Genomic DNA, 21,931 nt, shown 5'->3' with positions numbered 1-21,931 from the left:
ACAACAACAACAGCAAATAGAGTGCTTCAATTGCTGGCACAGACATTTCACGGCCAATTATTTGTGTGTTTTGTTGTATTTTGTATGTTAGTGTTATATAGGGTTTTTCAGTAAGAGCGCTTCAACTTTTGAACTTTTTTGAATAAAACACAAACGGTTTGACTTTTTTAACTAATTTTTTTTTTATTATCGAATTTGAACATATACATTTAAGTATGAAATTCGATTCCTTTTGAATGACCACCGCGTGCACGTTTTACGAAGTCCAATCGTTGAACCCAATTTTCGACCATTCTTTTGCATAAATCGGCCGAAATTCCAGACTTTTCGCGTTCAATTTTGGCTCTGAGCTCACAAATCGTCGCCGGCTTGTTACTGTAGACCAATGACTTCACATAACCCCAAAACGGGACGGCTTGTTAAATGGACCGTAAAATGGCCGTAATGCTCTTAAGGGGGTGGTAGGGTTTAGCGCTAAAAAAAACACTTTTTTTTGAATTTTTTACAGAAATATGGCTTAAGATACTTTAATAAAATCAGTTGCATGTTATTGTACATCTTTTCAATAAGTTTTTAAAAAATATTAATAATAAAATATTGACAAATAAGCCCATGATAGAGTTTTTTTGGGGATATGTTTTTCGAGAGGTGCTCTGCGGGGCCAATCGGCATTCGTCGTAGAATCATCTGAAACTAAAAAAGTCGAATTTTTCAGTTAAAGTATGACGTAAGGTCTTTTTTTTTCATTTTTGTAGTTTTGGTGGCAAAAAAACGTAAAACGAGCATTTTTGGCGAAAAATTTCGCCATATTTGTAAGTGAAAAACAACCTTAAAAAAAAAATAAAAAAAACAGTGTGGGGGGGAGGTATTTTTGATTTAGAAAACGTGTGCCAAATTTGAAAAGAATCGGTTGAATAGTTTCGGAGTTGTGATTGGCACCGACTTTTAAGAAGTCGTTTCGGGAAAAACGCGGAAAAAATGACTCTGAAAAATTATCGATGCTCCGCATTCGAGGTAGAGTGCCTACAAAGGCTATAACTTTGAGAGTTCTGCTCCGATCCACTTAAAATTTTGACACAACATTCTTGAAATGATTTACTATAAGATGAGTGAAGAAAAAAAATTTCGATTTTGTGACCCCCCCTTAAAGTAGCAGCAACAGAACGATTATTTTCATAAAAAATTTGCACGATTTGCAATCGTTGCTCAAGTGTGTAGCGTTCCATGATGAAATGTATACTAATGAAGTTTACAAATGACAAGCGAAAAATAAAAAATATTGCGTCGTTCGCCCTCCCTATCGGAAAAAAGTTGAAGCGCACCTATTGAACAACCCTATAATTAGTAAAATGCTGGCATATTCCCCGCTGGGCTTCGTTTTTCGGTAGAGCAGAGTAGAGTTGCAAAAATGTCGATAATGAGAAAAAAAACTATGATAGCAGCTTTCTCCAACTCTACTCCACCTACAATATCGCGTGTATGTGTGAGCATCTTTCTCTACGTTAGTTCGGCCCTTTCTCAGATTAAATAACGCCATAGTTAAATAGCGGTAACGATTAGCAAGAACAAATCTGCCCCTTACTGTCGTCTCAGCCCATGGCTCCCAGAGCGCGCGGTATCTCGCGGTAATCTCTAGAATAACAGACAATCTGAGAATAACAGACGAAAACTTATTTTAAAAATTTATTACATTCAACATTTAAAATAATTTTGGATTACATAACCAAAAGTAATTGGAATTAGCTAATGTGACAATAATTAACTAATTCTCTAATACAAAAAACTGTTGAGACTACAAATACATTTAAATACATAAATCGATAATACATTTTTTAACTGACTTTTAATTTTTGATAGTCCCACTACCGCCCAAATACAAGTCGTTTATACATTTCAACATCATTATGCGTCCTACATTCATTGTTAAACCAATTCCAAAATCAGCACATCTGCTAACAGCACAGCTTTAAAAATCTCTTCACGATCGTTTGCATCCGCAATACCCAGTGTTTGCAAATCTCGTTCGCTCAGCGTACGAAACACTACAAAATCCACTTCTTCCATTTGAAACAACGATCTATACCGGATCATGCCTACACGCCGCAACAAATAACCCACACGCGGACTCAGTGGCTTCGGTACGGCATGCACTTCAAAAGGCACTGCATAACGACGTTGCAGCTCCTGCAAACGTAGCTGCCGGCAGCGACGTCGCGCAGCTAAATTGCTGGCGTTCGAATTGCTTTTACTACTACTATTGTTTCTACAGCTATTACTTTTACTCTCTGCCCCGAGGTTGTGCTGCGTTGGCACCTCAACACGTATGGGGATACTTCCCGCGGTTGTACATGGCGAAGGCAAACGGCGAAAACCCCGACGCTGTGGCGAATTGCTGCATTGTTGTGGCAACTGGGGTGGTGCGAGTCGGCCATTAATGATTGTCGGCGTCACTGCTTGCGCTCTTGCTACTGCTGCGGTTGCAGGCGACGTCGCCGCAGTGAGTAGGAACGATTTTGGTGTAAGCAATTTTGGTGTAGCCGTAAGCCGACGAAGCAAGGGTGTTAATGAAGTATTATCGTCTGGATCAAAATCGCTACCATCAAAATCGAAAACGCAATTATTAATGGCAAGCGGCGTGATCGGAAGGATTAATGTGTTACGAGCTACATATGCAAGAAAAAGGATAGTGTATTTTAATATTTATTTTCTTTAGTTATAAATTAATTAATACCTGTGAGATCCATTGATGCACTATTTATTTAAATTCTAGTAATTTCTTTAAAATAATCGCAACCATAAGTAGGAGGGCCCACAACTAGATTGACAAATAATTGTTCATACATATATGTATGTAAGCATATTTTACTTGATGGCATTTACCGTTAATTGAGTGGCCGCAAGCAGCGATGTGATTAGTTGTTCCTAAAGAGCAGTAAGAGACACAGTAAGACTTCATTTTATAAATTAGTAAATATCACTACTACCATTCGGAATTCACAGAGAGGTCGTTGGTTCGAATCTCGGTGAAAGCAAAATTAATAAAAACATTTTTCTAATAGCGGTCGCCACTCGGTAGGCAATGGCAAACCTGTATTTCTTCCATGAAAAAGCTCCTCATAAAAATATCTGCCGTTCGGAGTCGGCTTGAAACTATAGGTCCCTCCATTTGCGGAACAACATCAAGACGCACACCACAAATAGGAGGAGGAGCTCGGCCAAACACCTAACAGAAGTGTACGCGCCAATTATTTATTTATTTTAAATATCACTTTGAACGCCAACGGGGTTTTTAGTAAAGTGTCATAAAAAAAAATATTTTTAGGTTTTATTTAATAGAATATTTAAGCATAAAAATATTTTTATTTATTTCGATGCATTTTTACGCAAAATAAAAAGATAAAAGTAGTCATGTAGTGTCAGTCACCGGTGACTGACAAAGCGATCAAAGTAATATTTAATAGTTTTTACAAATTTCTTTCATTTACAAAACTGCAAATTCGCTACACGCACCTAATAAATACAGCAATGAAAAATTTGTTGTGCAAAACCGCTGTTTTATGCTTCCTTTTCATTTAATTCATGCTTCCCCTTTACCGAATTGAGCTAAAATACACATACATATGTATATATACAAGGAACGAGAATATTATAAAATAAGAAAAAAAGAGAAATTTTCTATTAAATAATATTCACAAGAAAACACTTTTTACATTTTTCAATACGTTTTATTCCAATTAGTCGCTATCCAATGGCAGCAAAACTCTGTAAATAACAACTCTGTGCCTAATCAGTGAACTTGCCGTCAAAACAAAAATGCCGACAACTTCTCCTTCATGTCTCCTACCCTTTGTTGATTAACGAAATTTTGACAGTTACTATGGAAAATGAGCACACAATAAAATTTACAAAAAGGGGAAGGCATGGAGAGTAAATCAACATTGACAGCTGTTCGGGCAAAGAGTTGACAGCTGCCATACTCTTTTCGAACACTAACGACAGTGGTTGCCAGTGTAAGCAAAAAATGGAAAGAATATAAGACAACACAAGATTGAAAAACTACAAAGTTTGCCCAGCCGAAACAAAATTGAGAGAGTAACTTTGCTTGTTACGTCGTAGAGAGAGAGAGACAGAGACGCTGTATGACATAAAACAAAATGAGTAAAGTGAGATTAACTGAATATAATCAGGCATTGCAGTTCAAACTGCAACGAAATACCATTGGTATTAATAAGGGAATTGGGTCAGGATGAGGTAGTGTGATGAGTAGAGGACGCAAAAGACCATGCGGTCAGGGTGCAAACCACGAATCTAATCTAATCTAATATAACATTGTTACTGGCTGTGTTGAATTTTTTATATGGCCAACACAATTGCAGCCTTTGCCCACTTTTGTTGTAAAGAAACAGCTGTCAACTGATTCCTTCAAAATCGCTGAGCGCCGCTTAACGGTCTGAAGTTGGCCATACCTTTCGTATTCTCTCCACCGTGAAGTCAGCATGTAGATATAAATATTTGCACAATCTAAACAAAAACTGTTTTTGCATAATAACGCGAAATTTCATTAATTGCAAACTGCTTGACAGATAAGAAACTTTTAAAGCAAGGTCAATTAATTAGGTACTAGCAAATATTTATTTTTTATTAATTTGGTGTCTAAATCGTAAAATTTTCTGTTTATCCTCCACTCTTGCTACCAGTTTTAAATTATTCAAAACTTAAACTTGAGGAAACTGCTTCTTTACGCTCTTATTCATTTTTACCGGTACGGCAGCACCTTGACTTTTAGGTGCTGCGCGTTCACTTTTCGTAGTAGAGATTTTCAATTTGTTTCATCCAATAAAAATGTAAAAATATGTTATAAAAACAATTTATTTTGAGTTGAAAAGGTAAGCAGCTGAGAAACAAACAAATCCTCTTTAAAAAGCGAAAAAAAGCATTAGTGAAAATGTGTTATGCATACAACAAATATGTGAAAAATTTATTGCCAATTGTAACCCGAGCGGTCATATCAGTGTGAAAAAATTTTGATGTGCGTGAAAAGTGCCAGAAACGCATTGCAAATAGGAAAATATTTTGAGCGGATAACCTTTTTTCATAACTGACTAAAAAAGCGTGAAAAGAAAATTAACAGATGGAAGTGATCGCAAATTGAAAACGATAGATTCAGAATAAATTTCTAAGTCACATTTCATTTTGTCTACCGAAAACGCATAACAAGATAAAAGTCGAATGAAAAACGAAATGTCTGAAATAGGAGAATGATTCTCCGGTTTGCAACGACTTGCCTTTTCGCACAATTTGTTGCCGTTTCCTAGCTCGCCACATTCTTTGGTCACATGGGGATGCCAGATGTTAAGCAAAATATATATTTACAAAAGTGCCAATCGAACGGATTACAAGATTTGCAAACTACATTTTGATCTTTCTTAAAATTTTCTTCCTTTGGGGAAAATAGAATTTAGTAGCTTCGAATATTTTGGTAATAATCTTGTTTTTTTCGAAATCGAAGTTTAACCCAAGGCGAATTCATATAAGGAGGTGTTACTAGAGCAGCTTATTTTGTTTCTTTCGTCAAAAATAATTTTAATGAATTTAAAAATTTACTGTTTCTAATAAAAAATACCATATGGCAAAGGCTAAATTTTACTTTTATAACAATATATATTATGATTGGGACAACAAAACATTATTTTTTTCCTACAAAGCGGGCTAGAAGTAGGGGTGGGACTATTCGAATAAAAATTATTCGAATAATAAAATCTTTTATTCGAGAGGTATTCGTAATTCGAATAATATTTATTCGTTTATTCGAATAATGCTATTCGAATACCTCACTATTCGAATACCTCACTATTCGAATACCTTACTATTCGAATACATCACTATTCGAATAATTCACTATTCGAATATTTTTGGTAAATATTTATTTAGATTAGCGGACTAATCGGTTTATGTACAAGTGCATGCACCATAAGAAGGGCCAATGTAATTTTTATATTTTTAAAAGCATTTTCTCCCTGATGTAAATGAATATATAGTGAGGTATTCGAATAGTAAGGTATTCGAATACCTCACTATTCGAATAGTTTACTATTCGAATAATGAACTATTCGAATTATTTGAAACGAATAGTATTATTCGTTTTATTCGAATAATGTTTATTCGAATATTATTCGAAAATAATCCTACCTCTAGCTAGAAGTGATTCACCATCTGTAGAAAATAGTTAAACTAAAATAGTGGTGGTTCACTCTCTAAGTAGTCCCAATTCCTATTTAAAAAGTATGTATGTAAGTATGGGGAATGTTTATGATGCTACAACAACAAAAACAAAATAATCCGAGTCAATTTTACGCATACAATATTTCGAAAACTATTTAACAGTATACGAAACGAAGTGTATCATCAAAAAACTTTCTTTTGGTGTAAATACTTCTGATGTTTTTGTAAGATTTCGAGAAATTAAAATTTGTATGCAAACATGTAAAAAAGTGAGATAAAGCGATTTTTTTTTTTCAAATTAACTTTAACGTAATGTTAGTATATTAAATTATCTTTCATTTGAAATACCATATAATATTTTGACTTTGACCGTTTATCTAAGAATCCCTTATCTGTTCAATTTCATCTTCGCCATCCACAATATTCCTCCTTTTTGCGTAGGTGGTTGTTGTTGTTGTTGTACTAGCATAAACATTCCCCATATATGTACGGGGAATGCTGCTGAAGTGACAGTCCTTGGCCGGCTATAAATCCGGGTCGCTCCGGTTTCGTAGAACCGACTGTCGTGGGAACGTAGGTGGCATTTGGTCTCGCTTCAAACAAATAACCCTTATCAGTGAAACTCCGATTATGCTTCGCTTTTATTGCCCATATTAATAATGTAATATATGCAGTCGTATATTTTTCATTTTCACATATTTATTATTAGTACAGTTAATTTTGAAAATTCAAACCGGGTCGTTCCGGTCACGTAGAAGTGACTGTCGTGGCAACGCTGTGTATAGTGTAGTAAAGTTAGTGCAGCCGAAAGCAAAGTAGACATTTGATCTTTCGAATTAAGGGGCAAATTAAAAAAAAAAAAATCGGTTTGTGTGATATCGTATTTTGCCATAAAACTGAATTTTCTCAAAGCTTTAGAAAGTATTTACTTCAAAATTCTTATAATTACCTCACCATCGGTGTACGTGTAAACTTGTAAACTTTGAAGTATTTTTCAATACATCGATGTTTTTAAAATGCGTAAAATTGATCTTTGACCTTCGATATCTCAATGTGGGAAAGAAAAAAATCTAAATATATTTTCCCAACGCTAAGTTTTCCCCATTAAAGTTTCACGTAAAAACTATGAATTCATTTATGCCATATGGCAACATTCAATTTCGCACACGACACCGAACGATTTCTACAAATTTGTTCAACCATAGAGGACGGTATGATATATTCTGAATTTTTTTTAGCTTAAAAAAATATAAAACCACAAAAAATGTATCATGAAACCAATTAGAAATACGATAAAAACAAGAAATCAAGAAAGTTGTAAAAAAATTGTGTTATTTAGTTGAAATAGTGAAAATAAGGTCGCCTTGGGGAAGTGAACGAGCAGAAAGAGTTGAGACGAAAAAAGAGCTACGAAATATTACCGTAAGCAGATGAGAGCCGTATGCGGCGAGAGTGAGTAAAAGACAAGAACGAGAATTAGACTACATGGAGAAATCGTCTAGTTCAAAAGAAAAACAAAAAAGGCAAATCAACAAATGTATAAAGAAAGAATACGAAAAATGTTGAGAACTAAAAAAAAAAAACAATTACCACTACGAATGCCCAAACAAAGCAAAATAATGAAAGATGGTAGAGCAGAAATTATGAGCTGTGAAAAAAACGTAGAAATGGTGACCACAATTGAAAGATATGTAAGAGTCAATTGTGGCGAAAGAAGTGGTGCTATATGTGGTTCTACAAAGAGTCAAATAAATATATATTAAAATAAAATAATATTGAAGTACACATTAGGCTTCTATAGATTGAATAAGTGAGCAGAAAAACAGTGCATACGTGCGTTGTTTGGCAATTGCTACCAGTTATTAAAAGTGGAAACGCGGTCAAGTGAATGATGGGCCCACAAACAGAAATTTGAAGAGGTCTAATAGAAAACTAAAACTTAAAAATATTTGCCCTGTAAAAATGTTCCGTAATAATTCCATTAGAAGTGTGTGTTTGGGTTATATCTCCTATGGATATAGCTGAGGAAGGTTAAACCAGAATACAGGCGCCAGCTGAGTGGGCACAAATTAGTGCGTATTTCACCATTAAATTCCCGGCCTTTACTCACCGCTTCGATATATATGGACGCTGGCATTAGTGCGCCGGTCTGCGCTAAGTTGTTGCTGTCTAAGCACCAAAATACGTCTTTTATGGCCACAAATGTGCCTTGACGTGTTCTGTGGCTAAGAGTAAAAATGTTGCATAAAAAAGAACAAACGACGACCACATAGATACTTAATTATATTAGTAAATCAATGCGAACATCTCTCAATGTTATTCAAATTTTTATTTGCATAATTGTAACTTTTAATAATCTATCCGATTCCACATTTCTTATATTTGCAGTGTAAAGATAAGCATTTCAAGATGTCGTAATTAAGTAGGAAATGGATGCAGCATCAGAACTTTATTATTAATCCGACAACAATAAATTTAACAATATTGTAAAATAGGTTTGTATTATAATCAACACATCAATTACATCCATATATCTCTGAATACACGTCAGTGCACAATAACAAAAACACACTACCAATAACAGCATAAAACCATAATAATTGCTATAAAAAAGAAACGATAAATACTAAAGAGAAAAATGACCGAAAAAGAAATGCAAGCACACGATATGGTGCGGCGGCGCAACTGGTCGCGTGCCGTTTCGCTCTACGACCAAATATTAGCTCAAATTTCGGCAGCTGCCACCGCCATCACAATTGCCACCGCCAACAGTAATAACAGCTCCGTGAATAGCAATAGCACAGCATTGGCGCGTTCACAAAAAGATCGGCAAATCGCCTGCCTTTTGGGACGGTGCGAATGCATGCTGGAGCTGAGTCGTTACGAGCAGTGCCTTGCAGATGCGCGCAAGGTGTTGGCATTGCTCGCCGATCAGTCGGCGGATTGCTTGGCAAGTGTATCACGTGCGCGCCGGTGGCTCGTACATGCGCTCTGCAAGCTGAAAAAATATAATGTAAGTTGCGCTTTGTGTCTCACGAATTTAAAAATTTTAAATTGTCACCTTTTCTTTATTTTGGTTTATAGGAAGCTGAGCAACTGCTGCGCGAGTGGATTGGCGAATTGAGTGGTCAGCAAAGTTTTTTAGACATTTCCAAAACACTCGAACGCTACAAATCCATTATTCAAATGATAAATGGGCACAAGTCCACTCAGAAGATCTCACAGTCTCGGCTTGAAGACGAAATGTCCATATTGGACACGAAACTCGATCATTGGGCTACCAATAATCTGCCGTTGGACAAATACAGTAAATTGCTAAGTAACAAAGGACTGAAGAAAGCGCGCGAAGGTGGTGGCGATCGCGGTGGGGGAGATGGTCGTGGTAATGGGGGTAATAACTCAACTAATATCGTAGGTCCTGGTCAACATAATGGCTCCATAGGTAGCGGTGGTGGCAGCAGTAGTATAAGCAGTAGTAGCAGTAGTGGCAGTGGCAGTGGAAGTGGCAATTCCACAACAATACTGCAAAAAACAACCGATCTATTGGCTGCGATAAAAGTAACAGGCGGCAAGCACGGCATGCCCACTGCTGGTACAGCTGCTGAAGATAATGACAATGCCACCTACTGTTCTTACTGTGCTATTAGTTTTGAGACACGTAACGAGTTGCGGCAACATTGCCAAACAGAACGCCATCAAAATGTCATCATGTCGTACGAAGGTAAGATCGCATGCTTTTTCCAATTAATTCGTACGCTTATTTTAACTTTACTTTGCTCTAATCGCTTTGGTAGGACGCGACTGGAAATGGCGGCCACCACCCCGTGGCTTCACGCTGGATTCATATAGTTTGTGCGAAGCGTACCAAGAATCACAAACGTGCCATTACGGCAATCAATGCGTTGAAGCGCACGGGCAGGATGAGTTGAATGAGTGGAAGGAGCGCTTCGAGTATCGACGAATGCGTCTGCAAAAGGCCAGCGAAAAGGAGCTCTATGGCAAATCATACACAGAACAAATATTAGATCGCTGGATACAAGCTACAGCGCCTGAGCGCATTATGTGCGAGAAGGTTGATGGTGTAGAGGTGCGTTGCGAACAAGAGCTAGTAACGAGCATCAGTTCGAAGAGCTCCAAGCGTGAGTGGATTTTCGTGTTGAAATCAGCGCGTGTGCTGCGTGCCGTTGCATTGCTGCAGGATGCGCATCGCAACCATTTCGCCATCACTGGCATTAAAGTGGACGGCCATGCGCCGATTTTCGATCTGAAATCCAACCAAGAATGGGTGTCTGCAACTCATAAAGTGTCATCAGGCGAAAAAGATGTGACGAAGTTAGCTATAGAGTTTACCGATACAACGCTGTCCGGGCATATCGGCGTAGCAACAGATGCACAAACGACAATGCTGGAGCATAGAGTGACTATAGAATTCCACACAGATATCTATGGCACTTTCCGGCAAACGGTATGTTTCGATCTGGGCAACGAACCATTACTTGTGCAACAACTTTGTGTCGATGTTGTGCCCGTCGGCGACGCCGAAAGAATCGAGGAGATAAAGCGCGACATCATCAATAGTTCGGTAACGCGTTGGGATGTATCCAATACGAATTTAGTAAAATTCGAAACCACAATTGGCACACACCTGAAGACTGAAGCCTATCTCAATGATCTGAAGCATGAAAAAGAAATGCTGGAACGCTATCCTTGCCCACGTGCGCAAACTTTCACGCTGACGCAATCGACCATTGTCGAGAAGCGTCTCACGCAGCATAATTACCGTTCGCGCATACACGAACTGCTGTATGTGGAGGAGATTGCACGTTACGAGCAAATCGCACGCTACAATGTGCGCACCAAACTGACTGTGACATCCACTTATATACTGACACCAGCGGGTATGGCCACCACCACAGCCAAATTCTCGCTGACGGGTGAACTATTTGCCCTAATGCGGCTTGGGAAAGACATTTCGGAAGATACATCCGCCGGACGTTTAATACTTTCGAATTGCTCCAGTGTTTATATAAGTGCACCCGAGGAGATGCACACACTGAAGGACAGAAAACGCAATATTTACGAGGCAACTATCGAGGACAAAGGCAAAAACGTGATTTATCTAAAATTGTCTGCCAAATGTGTGGAGGGCATGAGCTTAAAGGCCGAAACAGAAATTGAAGTGGACATACAATTTCAGTTGAATCGCTTGCCCTACTGCGAATGGCACAATGCCGTGGATAAGATAACCGATTTCAAGATCATATTTCCTGCCACCGAAATCGAACCGAACATACCGTGGACACCGAAAAAGCAGTGGTCCGATGCATGTGAACCGAAATTAAATGCGAAACAGCGCGAGGCAGTGAATGCGATCACTACATCACTGGGAATCAAGCTACCGCCCATCCTGCTGATAGGGCCCTTCGGCACGGGCAAAACATACACGCTGGCGCAAGCGATCAAGCAGCTATTGACGCAGCCCGAAGCTAAGATTTTAATTTGTACGCACTCGAATTCGGCGGCCGATTTGTACATCAAAGAGTATCTTCATCCGTGGATCGAGCAAGGCTTAGAAGAAGCAACACCGTTGCGTGTATACTACCACAAACGTTGGGTAGCCACTGTGAACAGCGTAGTGCAAAAGGTGAGTGCGGAGTGAAAGCTTTAAAGCAGTTCTCATAGTTAGAAGTATGTAAATTATTAAGGAAAAGGGAGAGGGAAAAGTGTGGCAAAGACATTCGTTTCAGCTTAAAGTAATTTAATATTCCCCGAAAGGGAAACAAACAAAGCTAAAGATGACGCGAATATTCCACGCGTTTAAGGTGTCAGTGTTGTCATCAAAGTCATCAAACAGTAAACCTATGAGGCGTTTGGTTGCCTACGATTTCCGACTAAGAATAAGTGATATTAGATGAGTTGGTTTAGTGGCGGTACCTTGAATGATTTCACGGTCGATTTACAATGAATATAAAATGAACTAAATTAGGGTTCCTCAGACTTAGAAATCAATTATTGGTAATTGTAGTTGAAGTAGTGCTAAATAAATGCAAGAGTTTTAATGATGAATCAGAAGTGGGATCAATAGAATATTTCTCCTGAGACTAAATCCTAAATACGAAATGTGGCAATTAATACCTCAGAGCTTCTAGTAGAAGTTTAAAGTCGACAGCTATTTTTTTAAGCGTTGAAAAAATGTGTGACTAAAATTCCAAGCATACAAAAATCATACAGCCAAAAGAGGTTTAAAAAACTCATAACTCTCCCTAAGGATAAATTGAGAATGCTCACGGGCGATCCCACAGGCCATTGCGCAATCATCTGCACATGATCGGGATATGGTAAACTGACTCTTGTCGTTTCTGTGAGCCATCCCAGGTGACTCCAATGCACCTTCTCCTAAAATACAGCGCTTTAGCGTGAAGAAGGGTGAGACATCCCGGCTATTTGCAGCCAGTAGAAAGGCACATGCGCTCAGTCCAACCCAGCTCTATCTGAAGTTTAATAAGAGAACAGGGTCCGGATGAGGTACTGTGACGAATAGAGGCGACAAAAGACCATGAGGTCGCAGTGCAAGCTGGGGAGCCAGCCCTTGGTCGAAAAAAACCTGAGTCATTCTGGTAACGTAGAACCGTCTGCCCTGGGAATGTACTAACTTAATTTGTTTGTGTTTTGCTTACAAACTGCCGAAACTTAGTTAATGTGCTTGAACTATACGCCTTTTTTAAAGCTGTTAAGTTTTTAATACTCAAATATTCCTTTTTTCAAACATTTTACTAAACTCTCTTCTTCACCTCTCCTCTTCCCGTTTGCAGTACTGCATAACAGATGGCGCGGGAAATTTTCGACGTCCGTCTGTCGAAGACATCAAAAAACATCGAATCGTTGTAGTAACACTAAGTATTTCCATGGAGCTGGCCAATCTGGGCTTGCCCAAAGGTTATTTCACTCACATCTTTCTCGACGAAGCCGCGCAGGCCATGGAATGCGAGGCTATAATGCCTTTGGCTCTTGCCAACGACAGCACACGTATCGTTTTGGCCGGTGATCACATGCAAATGAGTCCCGAATTGTTCTCCGCCTTTGCAAAGGAACGAAAACTGCACATCTCACTACTCGAACGGCTCTACGATCATTACCCATCAAATTTTCCATGTAAAATTTTGCTTTGTGAAAATTATCGCGCTCATGAGGCAATCATTAAATTTACATCCGAACTGTTTTATGAGCAAAAATTGATTGCTTCCGGTAAGCAGCCGCGTCACGAACGCTTTTATCCGCTTACGTTTTTTACAACGCGTGGTGAAGATGTACAGGATAAGAATTCAACAGCATTTTATAACAACGCAGAAGTCTATGAGGTGGTGGAGCGAGTATCCGAGCTGCGGCGTAAATGGCCCATTGCTTGGGGTAAAGTGAACGATGCCAGCATCGGTATAATGACGCCCTACGCCGATCAGGTGTTTCGGATACGTTCGGAACTGCGTAAGCGTCGCATGGGCGGCATATCAGTGGAGCGTGTACTCAACGTGCAGGGCAAACAATTTCGTGCTGTCTTCCTTTCCACCGTACGCACACGCGCCACATGCTTGCCGCAAATGATGAACGCCCTTGTCGGGCCTGGCGGTATGCATCCCGCCATGGGCGGTCATATGGGCGCACTTGGTAGCGTGCCAGCAGAAGATACCGACTTTGGTTTCTTGAGCAATTCTAAGCTGCTAAATACGGCGATTACACGCGCACAAAGTTTGGTCGCTGTTGTTGGCGATCCAGTGGCGCTCTGTTCGATAGGTCGTTGTCGCAAAGTGTGGGAGCGTTTTATCGAAATATGTGACGAGAACAAATCATTATTTGGCATTACGTGGTCATACCTGCGTTCACAATTGGACGGTGTAGAGCTAAAGCGCGGCTATGTGCTGAATCCTCTGGCGCCCGAATTTATACCGCGCGCAATGCAACCGGAAGCGTATTTGCGTGATCAAACGGCTATGTACTTGATGGGCGCGGCTGGCGTTAATGCAAACAATCACCACGGCGGGCCGCATCCCGGAGCGGGACCACATCATCCAGGCGGTCCGTTGCCGCCACACGCTGCCGGTATGTTGGCCGCAGCAGCAGCCGCTGGTGGTGGTGGCGGTCCAGGCGGTGCACAAATGCAGCCGCATCATGCCGCCATGGCCGCCGCTGCCAACCACCAACAACAAATGCAAATGCAGATGTACGCACAGCATCCAGCTGCTGCAGCAGCCTACAATGCAGCCGCCGCAGCGGCAGTCATGATGAATCAGAGCATGGGCGCTGGCAAGGGTGGTGCTGGTGGACATCACTTCCCTGGTCCAACTCACGGCCCCAACCACATGAATATGCGCACGTTAGGACCACATCCACCGGGTGGACAACAACAGCCAGGGCCGCCACCGCCGGGACCGTTGGGGCAGCAGTATAACATGCGGGGGCCACCGCCGCCACCATCCGCCGTACATTTGCCACAACCGCCTCCACCTGGTACTGCTGGTGCGCCACCATCTCAATTCGCCGCACAATATATGCCGTGGCAACAAGCACAACAACAATTACGTGGTGGTCCACCAGGGGGCGGTGGCGCAGGCGGCAACTACCCACCGCCGGGCGCACAACCACAAGGACCACCGCAATCACAGAACCCCAACGCAAGCCTTTGGGGGCCGCCGCCACAATCGAATCCTTGGAGCGCATTACCTAACAAGCAATCGCAGATGCCGCCTCAACCACCACCAAACAATGTGGGTGCCGGTGGAGGAGTACGTCCATTGGGTCCACCACTTCCAAACACGCAGCAACAGCAACAAGCGGGTGCGGGCATGCGTGGTGGAAGTGTACCGCTACAGCCACCACCGCCTAATGCACAACAGCTACGCGCCAACTCGAATGACATGGGCTATTTGGCGAAAAAGGGCTATGGACCACATGCCGCTCCTGGTGGCCCACAACAGCAGGCGCCTCCACCACACGGCACTTTTGGGGCGTATGTTGGTGGCAACGCGCCGCCTCCACCACCAAGCCAATTACAATTGTTGAATCAACGCAATTTGGGCGGCGGCATGCCGAATGGACCCATAAGTCCACTCGATCCATATATGCAGCGAGGGCAAGGCGGCAATGCTCAGGCTGGAGGGCCGCAGTCAGCGACAAACTTCTTTGGCGGTGTGAATAACATCTCGGCGCTGAGTAAGGATAACAAGGACTTTCAGTTTCTCAACAATGTGCATATGCCTCAACTGAATTTAGGCGGCAGCGGAGCAGGAGGTGGCAGTGGTGGTGCTAATAATCTCTTCCAACCACCCGGAGCGTTGCAACCCCCAGCACCAGGAAACAACAAACAGCAGTCGCCATCAGCGCCCCGTTTCCCGCAGCCGCAAGAGTATGCGGCGCTACTGCCACCCAATATGAGCATCTACGACATGGCATTCGAACCGAAGGAATCGCAGTACAAGTGGTGCCTAAAGTTGCTCGAGACACACGGCCAGGAAGCGGTTAACAAATTCACCGAAGGTCTTGGACAAGTGTTAAATATGTTAAACCAGCAACAACAGCAGCAACAACATGTCCAACAGATGAACGCGCGTGGGCCGCAAATGCAGCCCCCACCGCCGCCGCCACATCTGAACGTCAATCAGTTGCTGCCACGCGACCTTATGCAGCAATATATGCTTCCCGCTTTGATGGGCGGCGGCAACAGCGGCGTGGGACCACAGCCCCCAATGCAGCAGCAGCAACAACAACAGCAGCAGCAGCGCAACAGCTTGATTGGCGGTGGTATGCATCACTCATACCCAATGAACCCACTAGCAGCCGCTGCTCTGGGTAATCAACAAGGACCACCGCAGCCGCCACCGCCACCCTCTTTGCTGCCGCCGCCAACAGACGATACAGCGCAATTGGATGGCATCAATTTTAATCAGCAAATCGATTTGGCCTTCAACACGCTGTTGAATGGTAACAACGCACAGCCAATATTACGCAACCTCTTCAGCAACACGGGTAGTCGAGGTGGCAACAACAACAGTCTAATGAATGGTGGCGACTTTCTGCTGGCGCCCAACACATCGACAACCTCTTTGGTCAGCACTAGCACATCGGCGTCCGGTGGATTGGGTAATCATGAGCCACCACCACCGCAGCAGCAAATGAAACTGTTTTCAAGCTTCGGTGGCGGCAGCGCAGGTGATTTGGGTGGTGGAAATATTTTGGTTTCGGCTTTGCAGCAACCGCTGTTGAACAATATGCAGAAGGGACCGATGTTTGCGCCTATGCAACATCAGCAGCAACAACAACAACAGCACATGCATGGGCAACAGCCACCACAGCAGCAGCAGCCGCCAGTTGGTGGTAGTTTCTTGGGAGGAAGTGAGTAAACCGTTATTTGTAAACCCTTAACTGCAAATTCGTTGTTTTAGCTTTGTTGAATATTTCCATTTGAAAACACTAAATTGTTGTTGGTTTTTTTTGTTTTTCTAAAAGAGCATGATTTTCGAAAAAATGTGTTTTTAACGAACTTTTTTTCGATGAAAATTTGTAAAACTGGTTAACTGCCAGTACAGGCCTTTCAATTCAAAAAAATAGTCCTGATAATGTAAATAAACTCAAAAATTTGTATTTGGAAAATTTGTGTTAGTCGCGTTTTTCGTTTGAAACGTAACATTTATTTCTAAAATTTAGCCAATAGCCTTAGCAGCTAAAGTTGAAAAAATAATATTTCTAAAACTTATTTAAATTTGAAAGTTGCCAACGAGTTTCTAAACTTAAAGTCAGCAATATTTTTTAATCAATTCAGTATGAATTCGAAATTTAAATATTAATAAAAAAATTAGTTTAATAATTCAAAATTAAATTCACTACAGTTTTTTCGAGGCTTTAAAAATTTTATGAACTTACGAAATAAGATTTTGAAATATCTGCAGTAGTTGACAGCTAATCAGAAACGATGTGAATCTATTTCAAATAAATTTGTTTTGGCAGATTTCACGGCTACAATTTTGAAATTTAAATTAAAATATTTCAAGTTTTGACGCAAATTTTCAAAATTCGAAATTAGCTATAGGGGAATTTTTTTTTTTATCATTATAAAGGGGTTTTTAATAAGAGGTGTTATTTTGATATTCAAAGAAAAATGCTATTCTTTATATATATGTATATATATATTAGGGTGGTCCAAAAAAAATTTGTATGCTGCCGCCCCCCAAAATAGTAAAGAATGAAAAATAAAAAGACCCGTATTTTTTTTTTTTTAATCAGACCATATTTAATGGTGCCGCCGGGGCTTTGAAACATCCCATGTATTTTGCATGGGAAAAAAATACTTTTTCGTAGATTTCATGTAAAAACCTGGAAAATGAATATATTTTAACCGGATACCTCAGTTTCTCTTCATAATTGGTCAGGGAATAACAACCAATTATGAAATAATTAATTTTTTTTGTATTAACTATTTTTTATAGAACCCCAAAAAGCCCCCATAAAACGAACATCTAAGAAAAAATCGAAAAACAATATTTTATATTACTTTTACTTCCATGCATTTTTGGACCACCCTAATATATATGTTTATTTTATTATAAAGAGGAAGGTATGCCGTTAATAGTGCATATGGGGATCTCCTTCAGTTTTCGGCTCCCCAACTACTGTAGTGTCTTTCAGGCCGAACTGATGGCGATAACGAAAGCCGCGACACTGGTACAGTGTGATGCGATATCCGGAAATGACATCTACATTTTCACTGACAGCCAGGCGGCGATAAAATCCCTCACAAAACAATCGACAACCTCCAAGGTAGCCATGAAATGCCGCACATCTCTTAACGAGATGGCTGAGTCATTTCGCCTAAGGATAATAATGGTTCCTGGCCATCGCGACATTGAGGGTAACTGTAGAGCCGATGAACTAGCGAGACTCGGCACCAAGTTGACCGATGAGTGCATAGACAATGACATAGGCATTCCCTTACAAACATGTAAGCTACTTATCCTTGAAGAAATCGTAAGGAAAGCAAACGAAAGATGGCGCAATGAAGCCACCTGCAAAATCGCCCATCAACTGTGACCGACTCTTAGTGCTAAACGCACAGAATATTTGCTAAGCCAAAATAAACACAATCTTAGCACACTGATTTCAGTCATAACGGGACATTGTCTAATAGGTAGGCACGCCCAAAGGATGGGTGTGCAAGCACACGACTTCTGTAGAAGTTGTCTTGATGAGGAAGAGGAGGAGACAATCTTGCACCTTCTGTGCCATTGTCCTACTCTATCCAGACGGAGATTTGCTTTTCTAGGCAAACAATTTTTTAACGAATTGGAAGATCTCAGTTCCACAGAAATAGGAGATCTTCTAAAATTTTTGAAAAGCGCACAATGGTTTTAGGAGAAATAGGGAAAGCTCCCCCACGCGGCATCACAATGGGCTATGAGCCTGAGTGTGTCCCACAAGACAACCGCTTCAACCTAACCTAACCTAACATCAGGCAAATGACGACCACGACCACGCTTACAGGACAATATCCTTTTCATGAAACTTCCCATAACCGAATTGCGAAGTGACTGCCCTATGTCCTCGATAGCCTCACGAATTCCAGGTTTGAGGTCTGGAATCGACCCTGGGCTGTTGGCGTAGACCTTCCCTTTCACGTGGCCCAAAGAAAAAAGTCCGAAGGTGTTAAATCACAAGATCTTGGTGGCCAATTGTGATCACCTCTGCGAGAGCTAACACGATCCGGAAACTTTTCCCGTAAAAGATCAACGGTTTGGTTTCGTTGCTTGTGTAGCACGAAGCGCCGTCTTGTTGAAAATAAACGTTGTCCAGATCAATACCATCCAATTCCGACCATAAAAAATCGTTAATCATCTCTCGATAGCGCAATCCATTCACCAATAACACCTGTTATTGGTTCGAAAACCCTTTATATAATTGGCGCGTACACCCAGTTTGAATAATTAGTTGAAAAAGAAAATTGAATTTGAGTGTTTTTAAAATGTCAAATAATTTACCTACTTACACAATTAGTTAGCATTTTTGGAAAAATAACCGAAATATTGCAGCATTTCTCCCTTAATTTGAATGTGAATTTAAAAAAAAATATTAGGTCAAGTAGAAGCTGCTGCGCATTTTGTTCACTTCATGCAAAATAAAATTCAAACTTAGTTTTCGAAATTCAAAATTGAGGTTATGTTATTGCTTGGTTCAAAAATTCAATACGTATGCACTAATTAGGCGCTCAAGCGTAAAATCATTTATGAAAATAGTTCTCTCGGTTACATTTTCATAATAAAAAATGTTAAATAATTTTGAAATGATTATCCTAAGACAGAAAATTATATATATTTATTCTGTTTGTATCCGTCTATTCTTTTCACTCCCATTTTAATTGTTTTTCTTATAAAACATATTTTACTAATACATTTGCAATTCCCTTAGATTCCTTGTTGAATAGCAAAGACTATTTGCTGGGTGGCGGCGATGACAGTATGCTGAGCGGTGGCTCAAGTGTGCCCTTATATCGGCGTCAAGCAATGGGCAACGGTAGTCTGAGCAATAATTTAAGCAACAGCATCAATGCAAGCGGCAATAGCGGTAGTGCTAGCGCCAACAGCCAAAGCCACAGCCACGGCCACAGTAGCAGTCACAACAGCTACAATAACATAGGCGGCCATACCGGGACAAGCGGCGGCGGCAGCGGCAATGCTGGCGGGCATCTTTTGCCACCGCCTGACAACATACTTACCGGTGGCACCACTGACATTCTAGCCGGTCTGAACACGAGTGCAAGTAATCTGATCGAAGCGCTGTTCCAAACGAATTCAACAACCAGTTCAGCGCCCAGTTCGGTGCCGAATAACACAATTACAACGACCACTGGATTAGAGCAACAGCAACAGCAGCCTCCACCACAGCAGCAGCAGCAACAACAGCAACAGCAAACGAGTGGCGGCAGCAACAGTAGCTCATTTCAAAAGATGTTCAACAATTATGACATTTATGGCTCGTCCGCAGCGACAGCGAAGAAATATGAATTGGACTTATTTATGCGCGACCATCAGTTGGGTGGTGGCGGTGGTGGTGGTGCTGGAGGCGGAGGTATTGGTGCCAGTGGCAATATTAGTGGCAGCAATAGTGGCGCTGGCGATGCACCGCTTGTTAATAATCATCAGGTGCATTATCACAACAACAATGCCGATAATCGCAACAGTACCACATATGCAGCAGTGCTTAGCCAAGGTCAACATCACCAGCAGCAACAGCAACAACAACAGCAGCATCATCAGCAGCAGCAACAGCAACACCATCAGCAACAACAGCATCATGCAGTACAGCAGCAACAACAACAACAACACCATAACAATTTCCATCATCATCATCCACCGCACCATGCCGAGCCGCCGACTAGCGGAGTGTCATCAACACCAACTAGTGGTGGCGCTGGTGGTAATGCCGGTAGTGTTGGGGGCGCTGGCACTGGTGGTGGTGGTAGCATTGAAGTGGAAAAGGACCTCTTTGCGGCCATACGTGAACTAGGTCAAGGCACGAATGGATTCTACAATTATTTTCAATAAGTTGATTTGCCTTGCCGCTGCTTAATCATGGCCACGCTTTTCTTCCTTCTTGCTTTTTCAAATAATGGCGGTAGTGAAATTTTTTCGTTGTTGTGTTTGAGTGAAGCATTGGTTTGTTTATGAGTCGTAGGCGATATTCGTTGCACAGCACCATGGGCGTAATGCTGTAATAGTGCATGAGGATGCGACGCGTGTACTAGTGCAAATGTTTTTGGGCAGTCAGTGCGGTGCGCAGGTGAAAATATGTAAATGAATATTGTAGACTATGCTGGTAGAGTGGTGACCACAATAACGATAAGAAGTGCACCTAAATGTAATGCTGGAGGTGGGTTATTTCTAAATCGCGAACTGCAAAAAAGCGATGGCATTTAAAAACTAACTTGTTTCGGTCGGACTTTACATTCAAATTTCATCACTCAAAAACTGCCTGAAAAGCGCTAAAAATATATTACATTTTTTGTATCGAAATTGAACGGAACTAAAAAGTTACTTTCTAAAATTTCAATTTCGCTTTATCATTTCGCAAATAATTTAAGAGCATCACAATTCAATTTTCCAGTAAATATTTATTAAGAAGAGAACTTAAATTTTGTAAATTGAATGTAATGTGTGTTTCGAAAATAATTTGCGGTTTGGTGCGTAGATTTGCGAATATTTGCTTATGCAGGTTTATTTAAAAATTGATTTTCGAATTTTTTTCGCTGCTACAAAACAAAACTATATAAATTTAGAAAGAAAAAAAGAAATTTCAATTGCGTAATTCAAATAAAATTTGAATTGAATTTTAAATTGCACGAAAATAAATTGCGGTTTGGCGCGTAGATTTGCGAATATTTGCATATGCAGGCTGCTAAAAAAAGCTATATAAATTTTTTAAAAATGATGTGGCCTGTAAGAAATAAATACATTTTTGAGTGCGTAATTCAAATTTAAATTTTGAATGAAATTTTAAATTGCTTACGAAAATAATTTTATTTGCTCGAAAATTAATTTCAAAATTCAAATTAACTTTTTTAACTTCAATTTCGAATTTTTTACTTCAATTAATTTTTTACGAAAATTCAAATTAACTTTTTTAACTTCAATTTCGAATTTCTTACTTTAACCCTCCGTTGGGCACCCGGGCT

At 40.6% G+C, this 21,931-nt stretch overlaps 2 protein-coding genes across 3 annotated transcripts; one reads left to right on the top strand and one right to left on the bottom strand.

Annotated features, from left to right (window-relative positions):
• Positions 1–1,710: 1,710 nt before the first annotated feature.
• Positions 1,711–2,898, bottom strand: LOC129241201 (uncharacterized). Its single transcript, XM_054877415.1, has 3 exons — positions 2,881–2,898; positions 2,732–2,815; positions 1,711–2,663 (listed from the first exon to the last, which is right to left on the bottom strand). Exons 2-3 carry the CDS (start codon positions 2,742–2,744, stop codon positions 1,924–1,926), a joined length of 753 nt encoding a protein of 250 aa, XP_054733390.1. The 5' UTR covers positions 2,745–2,815; positions 2,881–2,898; the 3' UTR covers positions 1,711–1,923.
• Positions 2,899–4,806: 1,908 nt separating this feature from the next.
• LOC129240651 (probable helicase with zinc finger domain) lies at positions 4,807–21,544 on the top strand. 2 transcript variants are annotated; one of them, XM_054876581.1, is made up of 6 exons: positions 4,807–4,886; positions 8,611–9,235; positions 9,307–9,943; positions 10,017–11,866; positions 13,035–16,605; positions 19,669–21,544. In XM_054876581.1, exons 2-6 carry the CDS (start codon positions 8,861–8,863, stop codon positions 20,802–20,804), a joined length of 7,569 nt encoding a protein of 2,522 aa, XP_054732556.1. In that variant the 5' UTR covers positions 4,807–4,886; positions 8,611–8,860; the 3' UTR covers positions 20,805–21,544. The 2 variants fall into 2 exon arrangements, with proteins under 2 accessions (XP_054732556.1, XP_054732557.1); XM_054876582.1 differs by having other exon boundaries at positions 4,846–5,029.
• The last annotated feature ends 387 nt before the right edge of the window (positions 21,545–21,931 follow it).

Source organism: Anastrepha obliqua, chromosome 3, assembly GCF_027943255.1.
Source record: "Anastrepha obliqua isolate idAnaObli1 chromosome 3, idAnaObli1_1.0, whole genome shotgun sequence".
Taxonomy (NCBI): domain Eukaryota; kingdom Metazoa; phylum Arthropoda; class Insecta; order Diptera; family Tephritidae; genus Anastrepha; species Anastrepha obliqua.
The sequence above is the reverse complement of the archived record's forward strand: the minus strand, read 5'-3'. Positions and strand labels throughout refer to the sequence as shown.